The sequence below is a fragment of the Cardiocondyla obscurior genome, linkage group LG09, assembly GCF_019399895.1.
Source record: "Cardiocondyla obscurior isolate alpha-2009 linkage group LG09, Cobs3.1, whole genome shotgun sequence".
Lineage (NCBI taxonomy): Eukaryota > Metazoa > Arthropoda > Insecta > Hymenoptera > Formicidae > Cardiocondyla > Cardiocondyla obscurior.
Window position 1 is genome coordinate 5,241,774 of NC_091872.1, and position 26,740 is coordinate 5,268,513.

The following is a 26,740-nucleotide window of genomic DNA, read 5'->3' on the forward strand; positions in this document are numbered from 1 at the left end:
CGTCGGTGGTAGATGACGCGTGCTACCTATTAATCGCGTTTTCGCAGAATGTTTTAAAATTATTTTTAATACATTTTTTTGATTACATATTTACGTGATAAACTATATAAATTTGTAAAAATATCGTACACGACACAGTAAAACAAAAAATGCAAAATTTACTTACTCTGAGTTATTTAAAAGTTATTTTATATAAAGGCTTAATTTATTTTCATATTTCTTGTAAAATAAAAAAATATTTAGTAGGACAATTATGATATTTTATAATTCTTCGTTCAAGTTGAAATCCTCTTCGGGAAAGTTTCCGACTTTTACAAGTGCTGGCTTTACAAATCCACCATATCTTGGAAGGCATTTAAAATATCTTGTACCAGCGACACTATCGACAAAATAGCAATATGAAAAAGGATGAATATTTAATAATAAGTAATAATATGTAAATGAAATAAAATTAGATATATTTACCTCCCATCATTTTTGCCAAGAGGCTCATCGTATTTAACACCAACCCACCAGCCATTTTTAAAATCAGTTTTACCTAATAGAAACATAACTCTTGTGAGAACAATAAGGGATATCAAATAAAAATAAGATTGCAAATGTTCGCGTAAAATTTTACCAACCGACAAATAAAATAGTAGCCCTTCGTTTCGGTTGAAGCGGAACAGATACTATACAACGATCTCCAATTTTGCATAAACCAGCCAAGCGTTCTTCTTCTTCTTCCTCCAGTTTTTTTTCTTCTGCTCTTTTTTTCACGTCGTCCTGATTGTACTTTCCTAACTTATTTTTTTCTAGAAATGCCTTAACAGTATCTGACAAAATATAAATAGTAAAATATATATAGTAAAATATATATATATATATCTTAAGTTGTAATTTGAGTGTGAAATAAATACAAAACAATTCTCACCTGTCTTTTTAGCATACTCCTCTTCAGATATTTCAAACTTTTTTACACGATCTAAATCATCTACAGTACAAGGAAAGTTATCAACAACCTGTAATTTTGTTATAATTTATTTAGAATTTTTGCAACTACTGTAGATATTCAAATTAATTGATGGGGCTAAAGTTATTGTAATGCAATGCTACTCACATGTATCCTCATTCCATCGTCAATTGGATATGATCCCAAGAGGCGTTCTTCCTCCTCTAATTTGCAGACAAGTTTGTCATTCTTGTTATAAACTTCAACAGTCATTGTAGCTGGATTACCGCCCGTAAGAAGCTCCAATTTTCCCTATTATTTTTTTCGTTTACATTTTACGTTACGATATTACGTTGTATATTTTTATGCATCATATAATGTAAAATTTTGAAATGCTTTACCTTAAACTCTTGGATTGTTATACCCTTTTGAAATCGACGTTCCACCCAAGAAGACTCCTGACCAGAATTTGTAATTGACAAATTCAAAAAATCGGACGTAACCACGCTGCACGAACTCATTTTGTTTAATTTGCTATACAATAACTTTTTTTTTCTTTTCTCAGTTACAATATCTAACTGATGAAAAATAGGTTAACCGATTTCAAACGTTCGCGTACCCTTTACACCATTCAGTTTTCGAATACAATAAATCTTTGTCAATTTATACAACCATATTTTTGTACAGAAACGTATAAACTTAATTCACACGCCAGTCTTTTCTATTTACGTATAGCTGCAAAACGTAAGCAATTCATTGACAGATTCGAAGTTTCAGTGAGGAGCAGAGAAGCACAGAGGAGCCAGAAGAATCTTAGAATGTACAGCAACATATACATATGTGTGTCAGTCAATCGTTACTTGGATAAGCTTTAGGTTCGTCTCCTTTAACTGCACTTTTTTTAGAGTACAAATGATTACACGATAAAAATTATAACATAAAAAAAAAATTTTTTTTATAAGTTTGTATGTTATAAAAAATTGTATATTGATTTAATTTATTTATATTTAATTTTTAAAATAATTATATATATATTTTTTTTACAAAAATTAGAGTTATAAATTGTAGAACATAATAACAGTTTCAAAATATTCTAATTTACTTTACAAATTAAATAATATATTATACTAGTACATTGATTGATATATTATTATTATTATTATTGTAACTTAGGAAAAAAACATCACATTAAAAAAAAAAAGAAAATTAAAGACAAAAATTTATTTATAAAATGTCTTATAATTGTAGAAATCAGATTAAGTATATCATACATTTAAAACCATATGATGTAGTATCAGATATGGATGTAAAAATTTGAGGGTTTAAAAATAATGTTTCTGTTAAATATATTCACTAAAGCTATTTATTTTAATAGCTAAATTCAATCTAATCAAATTAATACGCGCATTTATTACATTAATGTGAATAATAATGAACAAAGTATCAATACTGCGATTACTTCAAATTTATACACAAATTGATTCTGAAACGAATGAAATCGAACTGAAAGCGAGGCGGCTGATAGTTGTGGATAAAAAATTGTTCTATCTTAAAAAAATAATTCTGTATTTTATATTAAAGAGCACGTTGCTAGGACTTTTATGCGAGCTACAACTTGTAAAGAAATAAAAATATGACGATTTTTTGTCCACAAGTTGTTAAAAACAAGACTACATTACTGTCTTGTTTGTGCGGGGAAAAAAAAAAGAAAAACATTTTTACAGTTATATATAGCACATGTATATCAATATTAACACGTATATCTATATTAATTTTACACATTATTTTAAAACAACCGTATTATAATTATTATACAAGATAAACACATCTTTTTTTTTTCTCACTTCGTAATTTTTTCAAAGAATTGAATTATGAGAGATTGTATTTGTTTTAATATTAAAGTACAGATTATTACTGAAAGCATTAGGAAATTCTTTCTCTTTCCTTTTATTCACCCTTATATTTTTTCAAATATAATAATACAAAATTATGTATCATTTCCAAATAATTCTGCAATGAATTAACTGCCCAAGTTGTGTTACAGTATCTTATATTGTGCATCTGGAGTTTCATGCATTGGCTATTTTTCCAACTTGTCGAAAAAATAATTTTTCTTTTTTTTTTTTTTTTTTTTTATAAAAGTTTACCGTTCAATATTTCGTAAACCATTTTGTTCCTAAAATATGGCATGTCGTCCTGTGTGAACGTAAGCTTCTTATTTGCGCAGATATACTCGGCAAACATACAAGAGAAAACACCACAATCACTGCCATTCATCTGTTGTGGAATGTTCTTAGCAGATTGCAACTTCCAATCGTTCATATCGTAAGCTTTTTTCTTTTTGTCTAAACTTTCATCTTGTAAATATTGTTTAAGAGCCGCGAGACATTTCGGATTACTGCTGCCCATACTGTCATAGTAAACGATCGATTTATCTCGGAAATCTATTATCGACATACACCAGTGAATGTCTAGATGTATAGGCACAACCACAAGATCTTGTGCAAATATGTCTACCTTTCTGGTCCATCGTTTTAGAGATGAGTGACCGCCCGATAAAAGTTTCGGATAAAAAAATGTGTTCATAGCGTGTACTTTTGGATACTTATCTGAAGATGTGCCTCTGGCAATTAACAGGTTCATGTAAAAGTTTATTACTTCGTCATTTAGCCAATTTAAGTCTGCTAGTGTGTAGAGATCCTTCCGCGTAATTCTTAACCCGAAACCTTCCGCGAGTACCTCACCTGGAGGTCCTGGTGCAATGGCGCTTCTTACTTCCTGTAGCATTTCATTGGTGAATTTCGGCAATGCCGGTTCCTCCGGTTCTTCCCTATCATCTAAAACAGCTAGGTATAATTTCATAGAACGTGCCAGTTGTTCTTCTAAAGCTGCTTCTCGTGCATATCTGTTGTGTTTCGACAGGACGCACGTCATCTTCTTTAGTTCCTCAGCCTCTCTATGCCGTTGTTCAATTCGCTCGTTATATTTCTTTGCAACTTGCGGAATATAGTCTTGCCTCATAACAGCTTTCGCAGACAATTCATCGCGCAACGAATTAATTGCGGCAATTTTGATGGGTTGTTTTGTCGCAAGAGATTTCACTTCAGAGCTGCTACTGGTACTGGGTTTATCAAGTGAAACTACTTTGTTGGACTGCACATATGTTGTGATACCTTTTTTGCCATAGTTTAAAGTAGGAACTTTTTCTTTATCCATCCTTGAATAGTTTAATATGCTGTTTCTACAGAATGCTGTTGGCTTTGTTTTAGATATATTAGTGATAGATGAGTGGATCTTGTTAGTAAATGATACATCTGATTCCTTTTCTATATCAATCACTTCTATGGGTTTCCGCGGAGATGTACATTCCATACGTTTATCTTTAAATACCTGTATCCTATTTGGCAATGTTCCCTTTAGGCTGGGCGTAACAATATTTTGTAGCAATTCTTCATATTGAGACTTCTCCTTTAATTGATTAGTTTTAGATAATGTAAAAGATTTGTGACAGGTGTCCGGCATCCTGTGTTTATGATGGAAAAACAGCTCCTTAGGTGATTTATTGTGATGTAGCACAGAACAGGTGCTAGATTTACAAGCAGGAGGTTTAAAAAACTCATAAGACTGCAGCTGTTTCTTACGAGTACCGTTCAACTGTACACATGATCTTATCGACGAGGATTGCTGCTCACCCAAATACACGATATCCTCATCATCACTATCATCTCCACTGTAATGATGTTCCATTGTAGGTGCTGTATTATAAATAGATTTAAATTTTTTATGTGGTGTATGTTCTTGTTCAGAATAACATATTTCAGCTTTTCGTTTCTTAGAATTTGCATCCACAAATCCAAAAACTTTCTTTATATAATCAAATATTGAGTGCATTGTTATTGTATATATTTATACTGATTATATTACTGTCCATTCAACATATGTTATTAATGTAGTTTGATCTAAAAAACAAAAAATAAAGATATTTTATATGCTTTAAAAATATTATACAAAGATATAATACAATAAAACTTTATAGCAAATTATAAAAAAATTATATTTACATATTTGATACTAAAACCTATGTTGAATATGTGATACTAATATTTTGTACAGTTCTATTTTAACTAATACAGAGCTTAAATTTAAAAAACACACAAAGTAATTTATCAAAAAATATTTAAAATTATCTAAAACTAACAATTAAAATATTACATTTAAAAATATTTTAGAAAAAAAAATCTTTTAAGTTTATGAATATTTGTAAAATAATATTACTTACTTCAGAAAATTAAACCAAGAGCACAAGTGTTAATTGGTATCTTGTTCCAAATTTTTATCACAATGCAAGGGTTGACAATAGGGATTTAATCTAAAAAAAAGATTATCATCAATAAAGATAGTATGTTTGCATTATTCTTCACTACTATGTGAGTTGTTTTTTAACTAATATACACCTCCCATACTTAAAACATATCTTATCACAAAGAAAAAGAACTAAGGCAAATATATAAAAACTTTTGTTACCAAAATAAATCATATTACTAAAAATTGGTAGATTTAAAAGACATAACAGAAATATAATATAGATATATCTTAACCGAAAAATAACAAAGAATCGTTGAATTTTGACGGAACGCACGTGTGATATTCTACAGACAGATGCTTTCGCACTTAAACGTCTTTTTCATGTATAAAAACAATTATAGAATACGTTATCGCGAAATAGCGCGGGTAACCGGGTCCATTATAAATACAAATCCTGATTATGCAAATGTGTGCGCAGCTACGTGATGTAAAGTTAACCTCGTTCCATGGCGTGCGAAGCACACACGTCCCGGTTGATGCTCACTCGGACGCTACCCCGAACTCGTCGTACCTGTCCAAGCGGGTTATAGATTAGACGACGCTTCCTCACCCAACCTCTCAAACGTCAACTGCCGACTTTGGAACATTTAATTTAGCGGACAACGTGAGGGTAGGCAGCGATGACGTATCCGCGCATCGCGCTTCAGGATGGGAGAACCTGCTTTTGTAAAAAGTGGGGACGATTTTCAGCGCCTCTATCGCTGTCCCCGGAAATAGCGAACTAAATACGATGATGTAGCGATGTCGCGCAAAATGCAAATAAATTTTCTTACCATTATTGCCACTTTTATTCTTGCTGTATCTACCTCTACCTCTGCTCTTCCTTTCTTTAGTTTTACCTTTTGGCTTTCTCTTACACTTTTTTTCTTTCGGCACTTTCTCTCTTACTTTTTCGTCCATATTTTTTCGTAGGCATTTTACCGAATATCAACACGATTCTTAGTCTTTTCCACCTATTCACACCAACATGCACTAAACTTGGCGGGAACGGACCGGACCAGCTAAATTTAATATGGCGGCCGATAATGCTGCCGTCTTTCGCTGTCCCCGCTTGGAACTTCCGTCACAAGTAAAATGGTGATGACGTTAATCTCGATCGAACATTTTTTCCGCGGCTCCGGTTCCCGGTTCTCTTAACCTCCGAAAGGCAACGAAAATTTGATTCGTTTACGTTGATTTTTTTTTCTGATAATTGCCGCTTTAGTTATTTATTATTTAAGATCATATCAAAGATTTTATCAGTAAGTATAATTGTTTATTTTGACACAAACGTCAATTAAGATTAGAAATTTGAAGTAAAGACACCTGATCTTCAATATTTTGAACGTAATGTCATTAATAAATTAGTTAATAATGAATAAAATTTTAATTAAACTAAATATTGTAATATAATGATAGAAATTGCCTTCAAATAGAAAATGTTAGAGATAACGTGCAACGACCGTCTTGGTAAAAAGGTCAGAGTAAAGTGCAATCCAGACGACACTATTGGAGACCTGAAGAAATTGATAGCTGCCCAGACTGGTACACATTGGGAGAAAATTGTACTGAAGAAGTGGTACACCATTTTCAAAGATCACATAAAGCTGCAAGACTGTATCCTTTACTATAGGAAGCCGAGTAATATTCCAGTTTTACATTTTCTAAAAAATAACTTTTTCCTTAATAAACTCTTCCAGATGAAATACATGATGGCATGAACCTAGAACTCTATTACCAATAAGTTAACATAAAATAATGTTACATGTAAGCATTTTTTATATCCCAACATATAATTATTAAACTCTATTTTTATTTCTTAATTTAATGTACATATATGCAAATAAAAGACTAAATAGAAAATTCCAATATTCTATTAACAAGGGAAATAACTTTTACTTTTTGCATCATACAAGCCTCATAAATATATAGCTACATTTTAACAATCTATAATTTACTCTATAAGTTAAGAATTGTAATTGTGTGATGTATTATATGTTGTTTGATATTAGTGCCTCTTACGATTTATGTATACAGGATGCAAGTTGAAAGTATAGCAAAGTAAATTGTGAGTCATGTGGGAGAAAAAAAAAGTAATCCTGCTAAACATAGGTGTACTCTTATTCTACTACATACGACCTGCAGCTACCTTTGCTATAAATTTTGATTACATCCTATGTATTCTATTTAAATCTCTAAGTACACGCCTTTAGTTTCATGATTATAGTTTTCACTCGAATATCACTGCGTAATGTTGAGAAAAAATATCACTAAAATATAACAATGCCTCTCGTAAAACAATGTTTAAAAAATATCTCCTTTCATATATATACATTATATAATTAAAATCACATTTTTTAAAAACCGAGTATTGAAAGGAAATAAAATATGATTTAGTGAATCGTTCTAAAGCACATTAAAGTCTAAAAATTAATGTGGTCTCTTGAATAATCCTTCTATCCTGCTTATTGGACTTTCAGGTTCTGCCATTTGTCTACCTCGGTTGCTTAAGAAGTCTCTTATGTGTTGGACTATCAGATCTATCGCCACTGCAACAGATCACGAAACATCAGTATGTTCTCGCGAACATTACGTGAAATTATATCAGGGATAAGATAAATTGTTTTATTTGTAATATATCGTCATACATCGTGAATATCAACTTGTAGATACTCGAAATTATTCGTTACTATCACAAGTAACAATTGTGATCGCATTAAATTGTATGCTTTAATCATGCGTAAGACACTTGTATTCATATCGTTTTACAAATATAAGAAATTTTTTTGTTATTTTTCGTTATAAGCATGCAAAACTATAGAAAACTATAGATTGAACAGAAAGAATGTCTTATAATCATTCTCTTTCTTTCTTTTTAATTTTAGATATTTATTCATAAAGATTAGGAAAAATTAATAGCTTTAATAATTGAGTTAAAAAAAAATTTATTACAACTTGAGGTGTACGATAAAAAGGTGAAAAATTGTAATTAAAAAAAAATTGATTTTACTGCAATAATTTGTATCTAATAAACAAAATACAACTCATATAAATTATATTGTATAAAAGAAAATATGAAATAAAGCCAACTTTTTTTTGTGCACAAGCTAGATTTTTATTGTACACAAAGGAACAAAAAAGTTCGGGTGTGTTTTATATGCCTATACATATCACAATACTAAAAACATAACATTATAATGTGTGATAGGCAAATATTTTGAAGTAAAATTAAATTAAATAAATTGCATTTTAAATAATTATGCTGGTGAATGAAACGTGTGATTACATTTCAAAGTATTATGCAAAATGCAAATGTAGAACATATATGTTATCGGAAATCGTGTATATCTTATATGTATAAGGAAAACTAATATGTATGCGGTATTTAAAATACATTTATACACGGTATTCAAATTTATACACACATACACACACTCACTTATCACAGGTACACTCACCTTCAGAAATGGCGTTCGTGGTGCTGCGAGGCGGCTAGCGTACGTGATCTTGGCGTGGTGTGCGTCGAATCTCACACGAAGCGCGCGCAAAGATGTGTTGCGGAGCACCGGTCACAGAGGACTGAGAGGGAACGCGGCCTACTACACCTCCCCGTACTCGGCGACCGAGAGTAGGGGAAGTCACGTACGCCAGCCGCCGTCGCCGCTCGCCGCAGCAAATGCCATATCTGCTTTTCAATGTACATAATTGCATACATATACACTATTTGTAAGTTTTTTCATGTAATACTTAAGAAAATTGAGTGATCACAAATAGTTATGTTATATAATAATTGTAATTTATAAGATTTCATGCATTTTTTAATATTTAAAACTTTTAATTTAATCCACGTTAATATATTCATTCGTGATAAAATGTATATAAAAAGCACCATTCTCTCCAATATAAATGTAAAGTATAAACCCTTAAAAATTGTAATACATAGTTGATGAAAAAGAAAGAACAATGCCCGTTTTCATCATATAAAATTTGAGTTAAAAATGATGCTTAATTGACGTAAATCGCGCTTGTGTGAAAATATCACAGGAAAAAAAAATCTTAGACATTAATAAATACAGATAATAAGTTGTGTATCAAAATGCAATAATACTTGTCGCAACATTCTATTTGATCTGTCACGACAGAAGTTTTATCTAACTTCATATTTCTAGCAAAAATGTTTTTCGTACTTTATCTATTATTTAAATTTGACTTGACATTCACGTAACGTACCTCGAATTACTAGTTATTCATGTCACTGTCTATTGACGTCGTTGACATAAATATGATATTAAAAAACTGTGTTGAAAGAACGGACATTACTTTTCGGTAATTATTAGAAGGAAGATTGGAAAAATGTCGCATAGAATTCAGTCATACATAAGAGGGTGATGTAGAAAAAATGCAGTGCTTGACAGAGTGAGCTTATCATGCTTAAGTCATCTGCTGAGCGTGTCGGATGAGGCTGAAGTACGTCTACGCTGGTAGAGGAATGGATGCTGCCCGGCTGAGCATTCAGCGCTTTTCGTACGCATAATATCCCAGATGTGGTGCACTATTAGATCTATTGCCACTGCAAACATACAACAACCAGGCCATATAGGTTTTTCCCGCGAGATACTGTTTCTCTCTTTTTAAACTTTTGCTTAAGTTTAAAGTAGGTGTAGCTCTGACATCCACAACCACGGTATACCAGGCAGCACCCATGAGATATATAACAAGTTGAACAAATGCAATTTAAATATATAAACAAAGAAAAAATAATTTAAAAAATGCATATATTATCTCGTGTATTATTAAAATATAAAACTCAAGTGTATGCTAATTAATTATTACTAGATAGGTAAATAATTAATCGACCTGTTTATCCAAATGCAGTAATTAAATAATTTTAGCAATTTCACTATATAATTATTGTATAGTAAACTTCCATAAATAGCTAAGTGCAGCAATAAATAAAAGCACCTTGATATTAGATGTTTATGTGCTATTAGATAATGATTTTTTGTGTTAAATGTTTGATCAATAACTTCAAATTTTCTTTTTGTTAAGATATGTTAAGAATTGGCAAACTGAGAAGATAAAAAACGTTTATAATATACTTGAGAACCACACTAAATTGACAAACAATCAACCTAGTAATGAACATTAAAGCAACATTGTCAGTCAAATAAATACCATAGCTGCAATAGAGATATTTGTTTTGCACATTTGATAATATATTACCTGTGTTATCTGCTCCTCTGGGTATTATAACATCTGCAAATTTTTTTGTTGGCAAGCAAAACTCCTCAAAGGCTGGTTTTACAAAATTCATGTATTGATTCAGAACATAATCTAAATCTCTTCCGCGCTCCTTTATATCTCTTGGCACTGAAGATAAATTATAATAACATTGCAATAAGTTATAATTTTATAATAAGTGATATTTGAATTATATGTATATTTAAAATTACCTCTTCTTGCAAGTCTGGTGTCAGAATCGGTATCCACAAACAATTTCATGTGAAAGAGATCCCGAATTTTGGGAAAATAAAATACTAGTATTCCTTCAAATAACACTACATCAGCTGGATATATTGTGGTAACTTGATCTTTCATTCTGAAATAAATTTATATTAATTTTATTTATTATAGCATTATCTACAATTATTAACACAAATATAACTTTTAATTAAAAGAAAAGAAGAACTACATACAAACTGTTTGTCCTGTAATCATAAGCTGGAATTTCACACTTGACACCTGTAAGTATATCCTGTAAGGTTTGCAAAATCAAATCATCATCAAAGGCATCAGGATGATCAAAGTTGTACTGCCCCTTTTCAGCTTTCAATTTTTCAGCTGGTGTTAGATTTCGATAAAAGCTGTCTTGTGATATGCAAACCACACGGCGCTGCTGATGATCCATGTCTACCTGTCCCAATTTCTCCATTATCCGTTTGCATACTGTAGACTGAAAAAAAAAAAAATTAATAAAAAAAAATTAAACAGCAAAAGTTCAGAAGTAATGAATTTCTTTTCTCAATACCTTGCCGCTCGCGGTGCCACCGGATACGCCGATCAGAAAAGGCGTTTTGCCTTCGACGCCGTTGAGCTTGCCGTTGATGCCGAAGGACATTTTTCGCGTGCTGCTCACGTTAGCTGGCATATCTGCCATCGTCAACCACGCGAGGTACCGGAAAAGCGGGTTCTCACCGGTAGAATGCTTCGGGTCGAAACAGTTGCGGTTTCCTCGCCTCTGGCTGCTTTCGCTTCCGGGTGGGCCTTGGAAAGTTCTCGTAGGTAGTCTTCAGCGTGACACAGTCGCCTTCAATCGTCCTACGCTGTATTGCTCGTACAAAGTAAACGAAACGGCGCACAACGTCTACCACGTGTATGTAGATACTCTGGACTGGTAGATATGGCGATTTCTTCCACGGCGGTTAGCATATGTATGTACGTAGCGTGGTGTGCGTCGACTTTACACGAAGCGCGTAGTATGTAAGTACATATATGTACCGCGGAACACCGGCCACCGAGGACTATGGTGCTGTGCGTTTCCCAGAGACGAGCAACAGCTACAGTACAGAATTCATATCTCGTGAAACTCTTCTTCTATTTGATCAAGTTTCTTAATACGATTGGTTTTTGGCTCGGTAGAACCAAAAGCAAGAACCTATCGTGTTAAATAAATCTGTGTCGGTGAAGTGGACCTAAATGGTGGAGCCATTCAGAATAGATGATACTAGCTGTGCGGGAGTATAATGCGCAGAATTGCGCGTACGAGAGCTATGACATCATTGGCCAAGCGGAGTGAATTTAGTATCTTTCGACTCCGCAGTCCAGTCAATCGCGCTGCCTTCGCGACGGCCGTTGTGCTCCAAACTGAACTGAAGTTGTCGACTACTCAGCCAGCCGCGAGATCGCCATTTTATGTGTTTGGCGCTGTCACAGAGCACGGGTTGACACGGGTGCGTGCGTGCGTGCGTGCGTGCATGCGTGCAGTGCGGTGCAGTGCGGTGCGGTACGGTACGGTGCGGTGCGGTGCGTTCACGGTACGCCCTAAGGGCCGTCCGAGAAGGAGTGCGTCCCGTCGCGAACGTCGTTCCTCTCGGAGAGGAGCGCGCGGTACCGCCGAGCGTCGCTAACATGTTGCCCGAACGACGACCGGGCCCGGACGCGTACAAGTAACGACGGCGCCGGCCATTGGCCATCGGCACGAAGCGGTTGCATTCGACCGGGCCCCCGCGATAGTGCGAACGGCCACGCACGACACGACGCGGCCCACCGAGATGGTTTAGTGTGGCGCGCGCGCAAGGCGGGCCCGTGCGTGACCGCGAGAAAAAGAGTGTGTCGTGTTCGTCTCCCCGTTGCCTGGGAAGTTAGCTGAGAGTAGACCGTGACTGCTCCAAGTCTTCCGTTCTTCGTCGCATCGTTACAGCAACTTAATTCAGGCCAACCCTGTCCTCGTCGAGAATCCCCCCGACAGTGCCATCGTCATCGCCCTCACTGACGTCGTCGTCGTCCTCGCCGTCGTCGCCGTCGCCGTCGTCGCCGTCGTCGTCGTCGTCGTCGTCGCCGCCGCCGTCGTCGTCGTCGCCGTCGTCGTCGTCGTCGTCGCCGTCGTCGTCGTCGCCGTCGTCGTCGTCGTCGTCGTCGTCGTCGTCGGCGGACGTCGCGGGACGCCCGACGTCGTTGAGACCACGGATTCCGCCGATTACCCTGGATTATTCGCGACCCGACGCCTCTTGGCCATCAGTTACGATGACTACGGTGCGCACCATACCCTCGGACAAGGTGAGTTTTTCCTCCCTTATCACAATTCGTCCGAGATATCGACAGTGCATTTATTTGTCGATGCGCCTCCCGTCGCGTCAGCCTCATGTCTACCGCACCCTCCCCCTCCCCCGTGCCGCCCTGGCTCACCCTGCATCGTCCTCGCGAAGGACGGAGAAGAGAATCGTCCTTCCTCGGCACCCACGCCTCCCCCGTGACCGCCTTCTCTTACTTCTGCATTTCCTCCTGCCTGTCCCCGCCTTCCCCTCCTCCTTCCTTACTCCCGAGCGAGGCCTTTTGCGCTATGACGTCGGGAAATTGTGAGATATACATGTACGTCGAACGTGACACTACGCGTTCGCGACGAGAGCCACGCCGCGATGGTTTCACAGCCGATAGTATTCCCAGATCGAGTCCTGGCGCTTTTTCGTCCTCACGAACGACTCTTCTTTTATCCATCGTGGATTCCAGAATAAGAGAAAAGAGCAGCGACAAAAAAAAGAACACGCTGTATTCTTGCTTACGGAATTCGTCGAGTTAACGTTCTCCAACCTGGATATGCAAGCTTGTGCGTTGACGTTTGTCGCCTTGAACGGTGGAAGACGCCTCGCGGATGATAAGGGAATAAAGGGGAGGGGGGAAGTGAAGCTGGAGGCGAGATAGGGCGCGAAAACACGGGGGATACGTTAACGCTCGACTTGACTCCCCGGCCAGACGCGCGATATCGACTGCTCCAATTTAGAAATATTGAATGAACGCCTGCCTTGTCTATTTATCTCCATTGTCGCGGAGGCTGCGTTTTGACGGACGATAAGTCACCACCGCGCACGAGTCTTCTTTCCCTTGAGCTCCCTGATTTTCCTTGTACTCCAACATGTAAGGAAAGAACAGAGAAAATTAGCCGTTTTTTTTTGTACGCGGAAAAAATGTGATAATAGGAATTATTATGGGATCGCAGTTGTGAATCATCAAGGAATTATGAGATTAAATTGTTGCGCTAGCCATTGTCTGCCACAGTAGTTATACTTGTAATTTCAAGATGGTCCTCAACTACTGTAACCTCTTGATGTAGTAATTCTTAATAACTACGTCCGAATAGGTATATTAATTTCATATACGAGTAAAAAAATTTTTTTTTACTAGTTGATTCGACGATACAAATTTTTCGAATTTAATTTTGTAAATCTGAAAGTAATTCTTTTTAAAGAATTAAAAAATGAAAAGAATTGAAAAATTAGTTTCAGATTCAGACTTGTATTCAAATAATCGCAATCACCATCCCATTTGTATATGAGATTAGCATTATCAATGTAGGAGTATTCTTTTGTTTTTTGCGTATTGTTTCTCTCCTTTTCTCTCTCGCGCGTCGTCGCCGCGCGTTTAGCTCGAGTGATTAACTATGATTTTGTGCCTTATTTTTCTGTCACGCCGTTCGCGCTCGTTATTTCCGTGTAATGAGACATTACTTGCCCGGATGTGAAACGCGTGATATCGCGTATCGCCAAACGCAGAGAAAAAAGGGCGAACGTCGAAATTCGGAATTTTCGTCGCTCTCGACGCGAAGAGTTCTCGCGTCAAGTTGCAGTCGTTAAATCTGGAACTCTCTCTTCTTTTGGTAATTCGAAATCCCGAGGGAAATGAAAATGTTACGGTTAAACGGCAAAATTGAGTATAGATATTATCATTCCACGCGATTTCGCCTGGCGCGTCTGCGTCCATTTTCCGTTGCTTCTGTTAATTAAGACGATTGACTGAAGTATTTCATTACTGAGTTTTCCGAGGCCAGAGTCATTCGTAGACATTCGAAATAGGCGAAATTTACATTTACACGGCGCTGAAAACGCTCGTTTGCGTGTTAAGTAAGTTCAAAGTATTTTTTTGTTGAAAAGAAAAAATACGGGAAAAAGAAGCACAATACATGTTTTTTTTTTAATTTTTTTTTTTACAGCGCGAGATGTTAACAACATCGCGATCTCGATAACATGAAGGAAAAAAAGCTATTAATCTCGGTGGAAAATAACGATCGACTTTAATCTCCGATTATCTCCAAGATTTATTTGTTCACTGTCAGACCTGCGAGCGTCTTACTATGCGGAATGGCATGTAGATCTTAAAAGGCGTATTAGCTGGTGATATTATTTATTCAAATAAACTCGTAGAAAGATCCCGTCGTTCCAGCTGGAAAGTTGAAAGCGAAAAGTCGCTATGGTCTTTCGAGTAAGTTTTGATGTACTTACGGCCGGTTTCGATCTCGATCAATTGTCTATCTGTCTTCCTTCCGCTCGCGTCAGTTTTTCGGGAAAAATCACCCCATAACGTCGAGAAGAGAATCTTGAGATTTTACTCCATTATCATACTTTTAGAAATTAATATTTCCATTTCGCGTTGGCCTTCTGATTACGGGCCTGAGATTCCGCGGATAACAATGCCGCGCGCATCGACTTCGGCGTCTCATTGTGCTCGCGTGTGAGTCGACGTCTCCTTAATGTAATATTCAGGAATTAAAGGCTTTACTCTTCCCCGCTGCAGATATCTCGATGTAATTAAAGTGTCGGGCGGATTTTTCGCAAGACCGTCTTGAGTGACTTCGTAATAATAACGTCGCGCTTACGTCCTCGAGGTTGTAAATCCGAATGTTCATCTAACGTCGGGACTGCATTTTCAAATATCATACTTTATTTCAAATTGATAGACTTAAAATTATTTTCCATGTTGAAATATAAATTATCGGCTGCGTTATTATTTTTTTATCAATCGATTCGTACTTAACTCTCTATTGCAGTGTATATTTTTTTTTGATATTTAATCTTGTATAGAATTTAGGCGCGGAAAAAATAAAGTAAAAAGTAGAGTTAACTAAAAAAAAAAAAAAAAAAAAAAAAAGAAAAGAAAACAGTGACCTGTATTCATATGTAATTCACTACTAAACCTCCTTTCGAGTGTTTTGATTCGCAGTGAGCACAAGAGCGAAATTTATCAGCCACGCCGCATTATGCTAGAAATAATAGGCGCCTTGTTCTTATCCGTGTCGAATTGGGCGAGCTTCGAGCGGCTTTTCACAAGGCGACTGCGACGAGAGCGCAAAGATCATCTCCTTCGCTTTCCGACCGTTTCACGGCCGTTTCGTGCGTCTGTCGGCTTTATGCATCGCCGTCATACAGCGCGTATCATCGTGCGCGATTATACGCGCCGCGTGCAACAAAGGAGCGTGGCGAGCTTGGTGTGCAGCCTCCTTACGCGTTTGACTCTTAAACCGAAGCGAGGCAGCTCCGAAAGTACTTAATTAAAAAAGATGCACCTTCCGTGACGCTTCTACGTCGGTGTCTCTCCGTTTTTTTCTTTCTTTCTTTCTTTTTTTTTTATAGCGTTACGTTGTAAAATAAATCGCGAACGAAAAAATAAACGTGGAAATGACATTCTTCCGGATACCGAAACGTTTTTAAGAAATAAGATCCGTCAAAACGTGTGTTTATCTCATTTACCGTGCCGCTTTTCTTCGAGATGCTCGCGTGGCCAGCTGTGTAAACATCTGCGCGATAAATTTTCAAATGCGGCGGTCCCAGGGTGTTATTATTTCGGCATCAAGTCTCAGCTTCTTGTGAAACCGTGCGAAATGTCGTGACGAACTGCGAGCTCTAATTTCTCGCGAGCGTTGTAAGTTCTATGAGGAAAAAGGATTTTTTTTTTGCAATATGCCGCTTCGAATACTTGGCAGGTCCTTTGACCTCCGTTCCTTCGACCTGTGTCTTCTCACTCGCGTAACGTACGTTATTACTTTCGTAGGAAGTCGGCGCAATGACGGGCGCAATATCGCCTTCGCGAGGGCACTTAACATTGTAAATTATAGGGCGCAGCTCGAGTTTCGCGAATGCATAAACAAATAGCGAGATATCGTCCGCGCTTTCTTATACAAATTTCGCGTTCGGCGGTCGCTTAATGTAATTATATCTCACCGCGATAATAACTCGGCGTTTAAGCGGAGAAAGAGAACGGAAAAAATTGTAGGAAAGTGCAGAAAGCGGGGCTGAGAAAAAGGTCTTTCCAACTCTCGGCGATCCTTGGTTCGATTTTATTCCCCGCGCCGCGGCGCTGCGTGATAATTATTTAATTATTGAACTACAAAGTGACGATTGTTCGATAAAGTCTGCCGAGAAGCACGAAGCGATAGCGTCTGGAAATAAAAGTCGACTTTAGTCTTTCACAAAGTGCATGACGCCGCGACAATGCGACATCCGATAGTGTTACGTAGAATCGGAGCGGATCGTTTGCGGCGATATCTGCGACGCAGAGTCGGCGTTTTTTATTTCCCCAGTTGAGAGAAAAAAAAAAAAGGCGAGCGTGGTGAGTCACGTCCGGCCAGAAATCTTTTCGCGCAAATTTTATTATTCAAGGCGAGCGCCGTGCGCAATGTATATCGGCTTTTGTTCGCGGCCAAGGCTAATATCGGCCGATTCGTGCCAGGAGAGAAAAAGGGGGCTCGAGACGCGGACACTGCAGTTTCCATTTCCGCGCAATGACTTTGCGCTCTCGTCGTTTTTTTTTTTGTCGCGATGTAATATTCAAGTAACGCGCGATTCGTAATTGCGACTTACGCCGCACTTGCTCAGCATCTTCGATATCTCGTCTCGCGAGCGAGAAAGATCCGTGTCAAGATCGCACGCTTTTTTTTTCGAAATTTTAATTAAAGGCAATTGTTGAATTTTTCCCCCTTCTTGACATTAGTAGCGTGGATGTAAAATTCTCGTAAAATATTTTTCAAACGCGCGATGAGATTCCGGAGTATTTCATGGTAACTGCGTTAAACAAACATTGACGAGGGGCTACATGCAAGTGATTGCGCCGGGATCACTACAGCCGTCGCAATTGCACTCGTCCTATTGCGATCTACTTCACACACGGCTAGCAGGTGCCGGCAGTCGGCGACCTGTCCGCAAATAATTCCCGGCCGTGATATCTTGAGGACGTATCGTCGAATGCGGTAATTGCGATGGCTCGACAAAAAGAGATGCGAATTTTTCAAATGGCGATCAGATATTTCAATGAATCACGCGATTTATACAAAAAATTAAAAACGTAAAACTAAAGTGCGCTATAAATAATCCATTTATTTGTCTTATTTTGTAAACCAAAATGAAATACGTTCGATGTATTTATCTGGATTTCCTTTTTTAACCTTACTCAAAACTGGATCGTCTAAAACAGAAGCTCCGAATAAAATTTATTTCGAGATTTATAAAAATTTCACGGTGAACCAACCTGATAAAACGAATATTTGTAGAGATAAAAGTGTTCTTTCTGACGGTAGCAAAATTCGACTTGTTTAACTGTGTTAACACGCTGACGGAGGGCAGAGTTCTTCGTTTCGGCTCTGAATGAGTCAGTCGTCATCGCCAATGAATTAAACGAGATTACTTATCGCGGACGCAAAGACACTATTGTAAATTGGAGTTCAATTTACTCGGGACCATGGCGCGATAACGTTGCGTGGATGAGATCAGACAATGCGTGACTATCTTATCACCGGTCCGATGAGAACGGGAACGTTAATAGGCGCGCATGAGAAAAAAAAGGACGGACAAAGGTATTTACCTCTTGACTAAAGAAAAATATTTAAATATACATTTTTTATAAATTGTACGTGAATATTTGACGTAACAGATTCAGTGAAAGATGCACATTATCGGTTGCAAGCTGAAATTAAATTCAGCTCTGATAGAAGCGTTATTTCGAGAGAAGTTCGAAGATCGCGGCGGCGCGTAATGAAGGAAAAGCGGAAGTGGAAACACTGGTTACATCGGGTGACGGAATGGAAAGAAAGAGAGAAGGAAAAAGCCGCTCACGAGGCATTAACGAAGAAAGCTTTCGAGCGGACGCTTGAGAGTTGGGCGAAATTTATGGCCGCGCCGAATTACCGACGTAAAGCAGTGGCCGCGTAGCGAAAGAAGGAAATCAATTTGAAAGTTTTTTTTTTTTCTTATTTTTACCCAAGAGAAATAGTCGGCGGAAGTCGCAAATCTATCGCCACTTCGGCAAGCTAAATTCTGGCGGACACGATGCGTCGATTGTAGGTACGCGTAATCCTGCAGGAAAAAAGAAAAACGAGTGCGAGAAAAAGCGCGCCGCTTCGGATTCGTTTTTAAAGTTCGCTAACTTCAAAGCCAGCTGGCGAAACGGTCGGTGACATTGTCTGGTTTATACACGGGCCGGATGTTCTTTCAACTAGGCGTCCTAAGGTTGCTTTGAAGAATGCTGCGACCGTTCTCTTGTCGAATTTCCGTTAACGCAGTGAGATTTTCCAACAAGTCGCAATAACTCGGCAGACAAATAAGCGATAATTTATTAATAAAAAAAAAAAAAAAATCGTGCAACGCGTTTAAAAATAGAAAAAAATCCAATACGTTGTTATAATGATGGGACACGGAGCTGATTTAATTAGAATCGTGTGCCAGGGTGAAAAAAAAAAAAAATGCGGGCGGCGGGGAATGCGAGTTCGATTTCTCGATGAGACTGTTTTGTAGCGCGAAACAACGATCCACCGGATTTTCCCGTGATCGCGGCATCGATCGCGCTTCTACGAACGGGGATCGCGCCAAGCCGAGCGTGAAGATAATCGTTTTGTCCGTTAGGCAACCTCTGTCAGTCCCCCCAAGCTGCACGCTGGTTGGCACGGAAGCCTGTGCCAAAAAGTGGATGCTAAACTGCGCCCTATAGTGGCACAGATTTTCACTGAATCTCCCTCGCTGATCGATCGCTCTTTCGGCCGTTGCCCCGTCACGTGGAAAGCGAATCGTTGGACTACAATCGGAGGATGACATGTTAACGGCACAGCCGTGGTCGCGTTTACACATTGGTGACCGCGAGGATCCATTAGAGCACGAAAACAACGGAAACGCGGCAACAAAATATAATTCAGCGGCGAAATTTTGAGAAAAATGTTGGAATTATTTGATTAATTTGCCGCGACCCTTGAAAATGAACTCTCGACGACGCGAGATTACTGGAATATCTAGATAATCAGGAAGAAGGGTCAGGTTCTCTTCGGGAAAAATTGCATTGTATTTTAAGAAATTCTTAGAGATTAGTGAAAGTGAGTGGCTGTGCTGTTAAACTTTGTGTAGCAACAACTCGAACGATCCGAGACAATTGCCCTCGGACGGGTTACGTTCAGTTGCATCCGCGCATAAATTATCCCGCATTCGTTGCGCCTGCCATATGAGCTAGGAGAATAAGGAAGTCTTTCACTTTTCCCATCTCCGCGTGATTTCTTACCATATAAATTACCGCGCGAGGAAACAATTCCTTCATGTGTGAACGTGCTCGCTCGTATCGCGCGATAATTGCCAGCTGTTCGCGCGAAATCATGTTAATTGTAATACCTGGCAACACTTGTGCGAGGAATCGCGCATTATCCAATACGAATGAAATCTAAAAGGCTAAAAATCCTTTTTATTATTTTATTTAATTAAATATAGTAGACATTTGGAAAGTATAAGACAGTTATTAAGTCTTTTTAGGCGTTTGTCTAGATTTTTAAGCCAAATTATTTTTTTATTTTCATTAAATGCGTTCCCACAAAATATTATATCGCTTTTTTTCTGAAATTTTTCTTTTTCTTTTTCTTTTTCTTTTGCGAGTAAACCGAAACTTTTCATGTTAAACCTAATGGAAGTGAAGCGGAAGGTAGGAGAATTCGTCACTGTCGGAAATGACACTTACTCTCCTTTCTCCTTCATTCCCAACAAAGTATCGTCACATATCGGACGTCACATTTACTCACGTTTCGTTTTGCTAAAATAGCATATTTTTCTTCATCGATCACTCTTGCACTTTGCTGCCTCGTACCTCTTGTTCGCGTAATCGGAGGTCGAGGTCGTCTTCAACCGGAAGACTTGCAGCGATCGCGTATAGTCAAAAACAAAATTGAAGCTTTTAATGACCCAAATTTCAAGCCTTTATTTATGCTTTTAGTTAAAAATAATTTGTAATCAATTGATTAAGGGTAGAAAAAAAATTGACATTTGGCGCATTGCTGTAGTTATTAACTGACACTGTAATTATTAACTTTCTTATATCTTTTTACGATTTGAAAAGGCCATAGTTTTCGCTAGTAATAATGTCCCTCTCTTCATCGCCCTTTTCGGTGAAAAAAATCTGCAGTTTTACTCGCGATGACGTAAGCGCAGTCGTAATTCGCGGCCGCGCGTGATGACGTACGGATTTTCTGATGGTCGTCGGTGCTTTTGTGACGCGCGTGGCGGAAATCGATACCGACGCGAGGAGTGCTTGGTTGCTCGCGATTTCCCACGACACGCGATATGCCTTGATCGATAAGAGGGCACGGCTTCAAAATTTGCGGCAAATAAAAAACGAAAAACTTACCGTTGTAATTTTTGATCGTAAAGTCGCACGGGGATAACATCTCACGGTGTGCCCGGTTGCACAATTTCATCTACTTATAAATTTTACGTTAAACTGCAGAAAAAAAAATTGCATAAATTGTACAAATAATTTTTTTCTTTTTTCACGGAAAGTATCTTCAATTTCAAATTGATGCTCGATAACAATCGCATTTTTTTTTCTTTTTTTTTACGATTGACGTTGCATAAGCGAGCAAGCAAGACTGATTACCTTTGGAAGAACGTGACGCATGGAAACAGCCAGGGAACTGTGAAATTTAATAAACCGCGATGCATTATTTTACCGCACTCGGAAGTGGATATTTTTGCGCGGCGTGTTATACGTATAGGACACGATGCTGTGATTACAATTGCGGAAAGGGGGCGAGAGGATATGTTTTAATAGTTAAAGTCGCTGCGATTTTTTCACACAATTATGCGACGTGTCTTTTAGCGTCCGTTTCAATCACGAGCAGCATGTGCGTGAATTTATGGCCACCCTGTATATGTATAACGATGGCATCAGGCATGACTCACATCCGACGCAGTTCCCTTTCTCGGGTCATCTTCTTTCATCTTGCTCTTTCTTCACTTTCCTCAGCTCTTGTAACTCTCCACTGCCTCTATTTCTTTCATCCTTAATTATTTCACTGCATTTTTTCTTTCTTTAGTTCCTCAACATTTTATTTTTTTATTTAACGTTATTTTACGTATTTCAATACAATCACATCTTTCGCAAAATCGTTTCCCTAAAACTGTAACGTTTTAGAAATTATTTTTGTTCAGAGCAAATTATTTACATGTCACGCTACATATTTTATTCATAATTGCCAAATGTTTGGACAAGCTTTTCATTTATTGTGCCAACCTACGTTTGGCAATAGCCGAAATTAAGGAAGGATTTATATAACTTAACGTCTCTGTGTATGCCAAATAATTTTTTCAACGGGATCAAAAATACATCGATTCCTGCTAAAATTAGATAGTTACAATACCGTGAAACATAATTGTAGCAAAAAATATTCTGTAATTGGATCGTCGAGATCCATCGTAAAAATAATTAAGACTAAAATTATCGAGAGAGGGCTCGAGTGACGTGTTGTGATTCGGAATTAAATTTTTAACCGAGATAACGGTATCATCCGCGGATAAAAAAAATTGGTTAATATTTAAAGAAAGAGAGGTATTGACGATCTACGTCGTATAGTAGGTATATGTATAATCGTAATGGTCGAGTGTAGGTAGAAGAGATGACGTGGCGGAGTGATGATTTCGCACGAGGACAAGATAACATCCGAGAGCTCGGGTCCCGATAATACCCGCCGGCATCTATCCCGATTCTCGCACTCCGGAACATCGTTTCTTCCATGCACGTTAAATATAGGCGACTCGGAACGAGAGATCTAACCGTATTTCAACGTGCTCTATTCCTATACATATAGTGTTATTCTCCGCCGCCGCGATTTAGAAGGACCTCCCTGTACGACCAAGGCTGCGCACACATGCACACGTCTCCGTTTGCCCTGGAGAGAAGGTCGGAATGTAACCGTACGAAACGATCCCGGAGGAGCCACGGCCCCGAAGGGCACAATTCGTACAGCAGCTCACAAAAGTTCTGGCCTCTGCCCGTCGTGCGCGAAACGCAAGTTTTCCTATTAAATTCTGTAAAAAGCAAACCTCGACGTTAATCTGACGTGCCGGACGTTAAAACCAACAAATCAAAACCGTTTTGTTCCCATGCACGTGCTCCAGCGTTGAATAATTTACAAGCCTAGTATCACGTGTATTTCTCCACTCCCGGTGAGTTAATTATAGGCCCAAGTGCCGTTGTAATATTAACACTCGCGTATTCGGAGTCGTCGGTTTTTCCCTTATACGGCGGCGTGGAAAATCACTCGCGCCGCTTGTATTGTGATCCAGCATCCGCGCGTCGGATCTAATCTCACCAGTCGCGGGCGAGAACGAGCGGGGTGGAACTCGCGATTTCAAAGCCGACGTCTTCGATAGATTATAGCTTCATTTCCCGCCTGCATGCTCGCCGGTATATTCCTTTCGCGCACGAAGCGCTCCATTCCAACGGGGAATGCCAGGCCAAGGAAATCCTCAAAGCCGCGGCAGAGGAAATTTCATTTTGGACTCGGAGTTGTGCCGCTCGCTCCTGAGAAAGGGGTGGTTGATACAAGGACAGAGATCGAGTCGAGCCGATAACCCGCGACGTTTTATCGTTGCAACGTGAGCGGCGACTTAACGCGCGAAACGCGCAAAGTTGAAGCCGCCGTCTCACTATCCTCTCCTATCCTCTCCTCTCATAATCTCCGATATTCTTGCACGTCCAAAATTACGGGTAGCTCGCGACACGTGTTAAAATAAATTTTTAATTCGCCGAGCTGAGCTCTAAGCCGGATAAATCACCCTCGAAATTTCACTCCGGTTGCGTGACATATTACGTTTCCCTTCCGCGTTTTATTATCTCGAATTTCTCCCTCTGCTCGAGCGGCTGCTCGAAATCGAAACGGCACGACGTTATGCAGATTTAACGACGTGTTATTGTACTTATGGCGAGCTTTCGCGGACTTGCCGCCGCGTAACGGCGGAATAAGTGCGCGAATTTACATCAAGTGGCTCGCGGGGCAACTCGCGCGAGGCTCGAAATAAGTCTGATCACGTCACACGATCTCTAAACCGAAATTACCGTCCACGTCTATTTACTGTGGTCTGGTAACGGTTCCGCGAGTACCTCCGTTATTTTCTCCCTGGATATCTCGCCGCGTAACACGACCCGCGCGACGCTGGACCGGTCGGGATCGGACATTCTTTCGCATACGCGATCCTCTTCTACGTTCGACAACTTTCTACAGAGCGTTTCGTAAGATACCAAAAGAAAGTGTTTTCTAGGTCCGCAGACAATTCCGTTAGGCGCGACCAGAGGTTACCTCGACTTCTGCCGACCAGCTAATTTCTTAAATTCGAAGTTCATGTATATCCGATATCTTTCAATAATTAATATCTACCGAATGATGCTTTCACCGCGCGCAGCTGTGTTGCAGCAAAGAAAGAGAAAAATTGCAAACAGGCGACGCGGCAGAGTTAATATACCTATTTAGGGCGCGTCTCGAGAATTATTCCGCCGATAATTCTGCGAAAGCGCGGAAGGTCATTGCTAATTAATCGCGGAAATCGCTAATTGATCGGGAACCGTTCGGTAGGCATTGCCCAAACTGCAATGCGCAATCGCGACGCATCTTTCGGGGCTCTCCCAATGCGTGGCGCGATGCGGCCTTAACAAATGGAGGAGACCGACATTCGCCGGGGTCGAAAGAGCGCGAAGGCGAGAGAGGCGCGGTGCACACGGTGCAGTGACTGATTGGGGGTTTGAGGGTGAGACTGAGAGGACGAAGCGAACGATCGATCGGTCCCTTACTAAACCACCGGCGAACTTCTCGCGTAGAAACCGTGGGGTTCTCCGTTTTTCCATCCCTCGGCATCTGCATCTCTCGCTCTCCGTTTTTTCCCCTTGCCGCTCGTGTCTCATATTCTTTAATTTTTTCAACCTCACCTTGGAACACCTCCGTTATTCTCGTCGATTTTTTTACCGCCTTTAATGTATTTTTATTTCAGCGATCTCCTTGAATTCCATTATCTTTGAATATTCTTAAATGCCCTCAACGTTTCTTTCACCACCTCGGTATTTTAAGTGATTATTTTATACCGATTTCTTCCAGTGTTTTATTAAAGCTGGCGAGGTTTTTATTTTATTTTATTTAAATATATATATATATATATAATTTTTTTTTGTATTTTACGCGTTGCTGATAAATTTGTGTCACTTTTTATGATTTGAAATAGATTTTATTTGGTTCAGTTTTACGACTTCCTTCTTTTTTAAGATTCTTACGTTACATCGTGATCTTTTTCCTCCTGTTTTTTTTCTATCATCTTTCTGGTTCGCTTCGCGCAAAATCCCATTCTCACACATCTCGCGAGTAGCATGAGCTAATCATGAACAAACGGTAGCGGCACTTCGAGATATATGAACACGTTAATTGCTAGCGAAGGCCAACATAATTATTGCACTCGACACGGTCGCTCAACGGAAGTTTTCTGTGAATGTTTGAAATGTGCGTTTAATCTGTTCAAGGATAGATGAAAAAATTGTACCTTTGTGTACGGACAAAGTTAATGATTAAAAGAAAAGAGGACGAAAGAGAGAACATTTCAACACATTATGCATGTACATTACTATGTTTGTAGTGAACTTAATAACTTGCCATATAACTATTCATAAGAAAGTATTTAAATACATATTATGAATGCGAGATTTATGGAATATGTAATGGTCGCATGGTCGAACTTTGATTAAATCCGCCGAGACCTCGTCGGGCCGAATCTTTTTACGAAACGCCCTCGTCTTGCCTCCGATCCTCCGGACTTAGCGGCTAAGTGTCCTTCGCGCTTATTATTCGATGCCTCTCGGACTCTTCGGGCACCCTACTCTCGCGTCGTTCCAAGAGCACCCCAGCCTCGTCCCTCTCGCGCGCACACCTTGGGGAAGGTCGGGTCTAGGTCGCGTGCTGCTGAGTTCTCCACCGCCCTCACTTCTCTCCCTCTCCCGGTTTTCCTTCGCGAGCGGGTTTCAGCCCGCGTTAACGAAATGCCACGACGACGCCCGTTAACCGTCGTGTCGGGTCGATCGATAAATTTGCAAGTGCAGACTGCGACGGCACTTTGCGGCTGGCATAGTTGCCCGACTCGTTTATTCCGCAGGCGGTGCAATTCCGCGTTATCTAGACCGCCGTCCGGGGAAAATTTTATACAGAGGGGTCGCGGGAGTTACGAACCATCTTGGAATTGTAAGTTCTACTAAAGTACGCAGACAATGGCTAATTATAGTATTTAATCTTTTAATTCTTTGGTCCACTACTGTGATACCATCCGATTACCATTACCGCAAAATATTGTAGCGTGATACTTTCGAGTTTCTCGGCCAAGTTGATCAGTGGCAGGTTGAAAAAGAATTTATTTAGCAAATGACGAAATGTGAACCAGAAAGTAAAACGATATCTCTATATACATATAATTGTTTATTAGAGAGAAATTATTTAAACGTGTCTCGTCAGTAAACTTTAATTCATACGACAACTTTAATGTAATCCAATTAAAATATAGCCTGTGATGCAGTTTATCCAGATTACGTTCTGCAAGTTAGAAAGTAAAATGTCCATTGAAAGAAAGTATGTAGGTATATTAAAAATTTTTAATGGCAAAAATTTTCTTACCTTCACATTAATATAATAATCATATAAACAAGCTTATT

General features: G+C 39.0%; 5 protein-coding genes across 7 annotated transcripts in view; 2 read left to right on the forward strand and 3 right to left on the reverse strand.

Annotated features, from left to right (window-relative positions):
- Positions 1-183: 183 nt before the first annotated feature.
- Tbcb (tubulin-binding cofactor B) lies at positions 184-1,801 on the reverse strand. The gene is made up of 6 exons (XM_070661483.1): positions 1,333-1,801; positions 1,100-1,243; positions 914-1,001; positions 624-815; positions 466-538; positions 184-379 (listed from the first exon to the last, which is right to left on the reverse strand). Exons 1-6 carry the CDS (start codon positions 1,450-1,452, stop codon positions 262-264), a joined length of 735 nt encoding a protein of 244 aa, XP_070517584.1. The 5' UTR covers positions 1,453-1,801; the 3' UTR covers positions 184-261.
- An 845-nt stretch (positions 1,802-2,646) lies between these two features.
- Positions 2,647-6,208, reverse strand: LOC139105384 (sentrin-specific protease 1). The gene is made up of 4 exons (XM_070661453.1): positions 6,070-6,208; positions 5,735-5,957; positions 5,211-5,300; positions 2,647-4,890 (listed from the first exon to the last, which is right to left on the reverse strand). Exon 4 carries the CDS (start codon positions 4,820-4,822, stop codon positions 3,065-3,067), a length of 1,758 nt encoding a protein of 585 aa, XP_070517554.1. The 5' UTR covers positions 4,823-4,890; positions 5,211-5,300; positions 5,735-5,957; positions 6,070-6,208; the 3' UTR covers positions 2,647-3,064.
- A 137-nt stretch (positions 6,209-6,345) lies between these two features.
- On the forward strand, positions 6,346-8,381 carry Ubl (Ubiquitin-like protein 5). The gene is made up of 4 exons (XM_070661499.1): positions 6,346-6,537; positions 6,712-6,892; positions 6,976-7,042; positions 7,756-8,381. Exons 2-3 carry the CDS (start codon positions 6,715-6,717, stop codon positions 7,017-7,019), a joined length of 222 nt encoding a protein of 73 aa, XP_070517600.1. The 5' UTR covers positions 6,346-6,537; positions 6,712-6,714; the 3' UTR covers positions 7,020-7,042; positions 7,756-8,381.
- Uck (Uridine-cytidine kinase) lies at positions 7,147-11,852 on the reverse strand. 2 transcript variants are annotated; one of them, XM_070661478.1, is made up of 5 exons: positions 11,304-11,852; positions 10,972-11,228; positions 10,729-10,874; positions 10,499-10,645; positions 7,147-7,824 (listed from the first exon to the last, which is right to left on the reverse strand). In XM_070661478.1, exons 1-5 carry the CDS (start codon positions 11,430-11,432, stop codon positions 7,706-7,708), a joined length of 798 nt encoding a protein of 265 aa, XP_070517579.1. In that variant the 5' UTR covers positions 11,433-11,852; the 3' UTR covers positions 7,147-7,705. The 2 variants fall into 2 exon arrangements, with proteins under 2 accessions (XP_070517579.1, XP_070517578.1); XM_070661477.1 differs by lacking the exon at positions 7,147-7,824 and adding an exon at positions 8,280-9,845 and having other exon boundaries at positions 11,304-11,838.
- Positions 11,853-12,035: 183 nt separating this feature from the next.
- Positions 12,036-26,740, forward strand: part of Ubl3 (ubiquitin like 3) — a 30,800-nt gene continuing 16,095 nt past the window's right edge. Inside the window, exon 1 of one of the 2 annotated variants that reach the window (XM_070661494.1) lies at positions 12,036-13,051. In XM_070661494.1, the coding sequence (XP_070517595.1) occupies positions 13,019-13,051 (33 nt within the window). In that variant the 5' untranslated portion in view covers positions 12,036-13,018. The remainder of the gene's footprint in view (positions 13,052-26,740) is intronic. The other variant, XM_070661495.1, reaches the window with a different exon arrangement.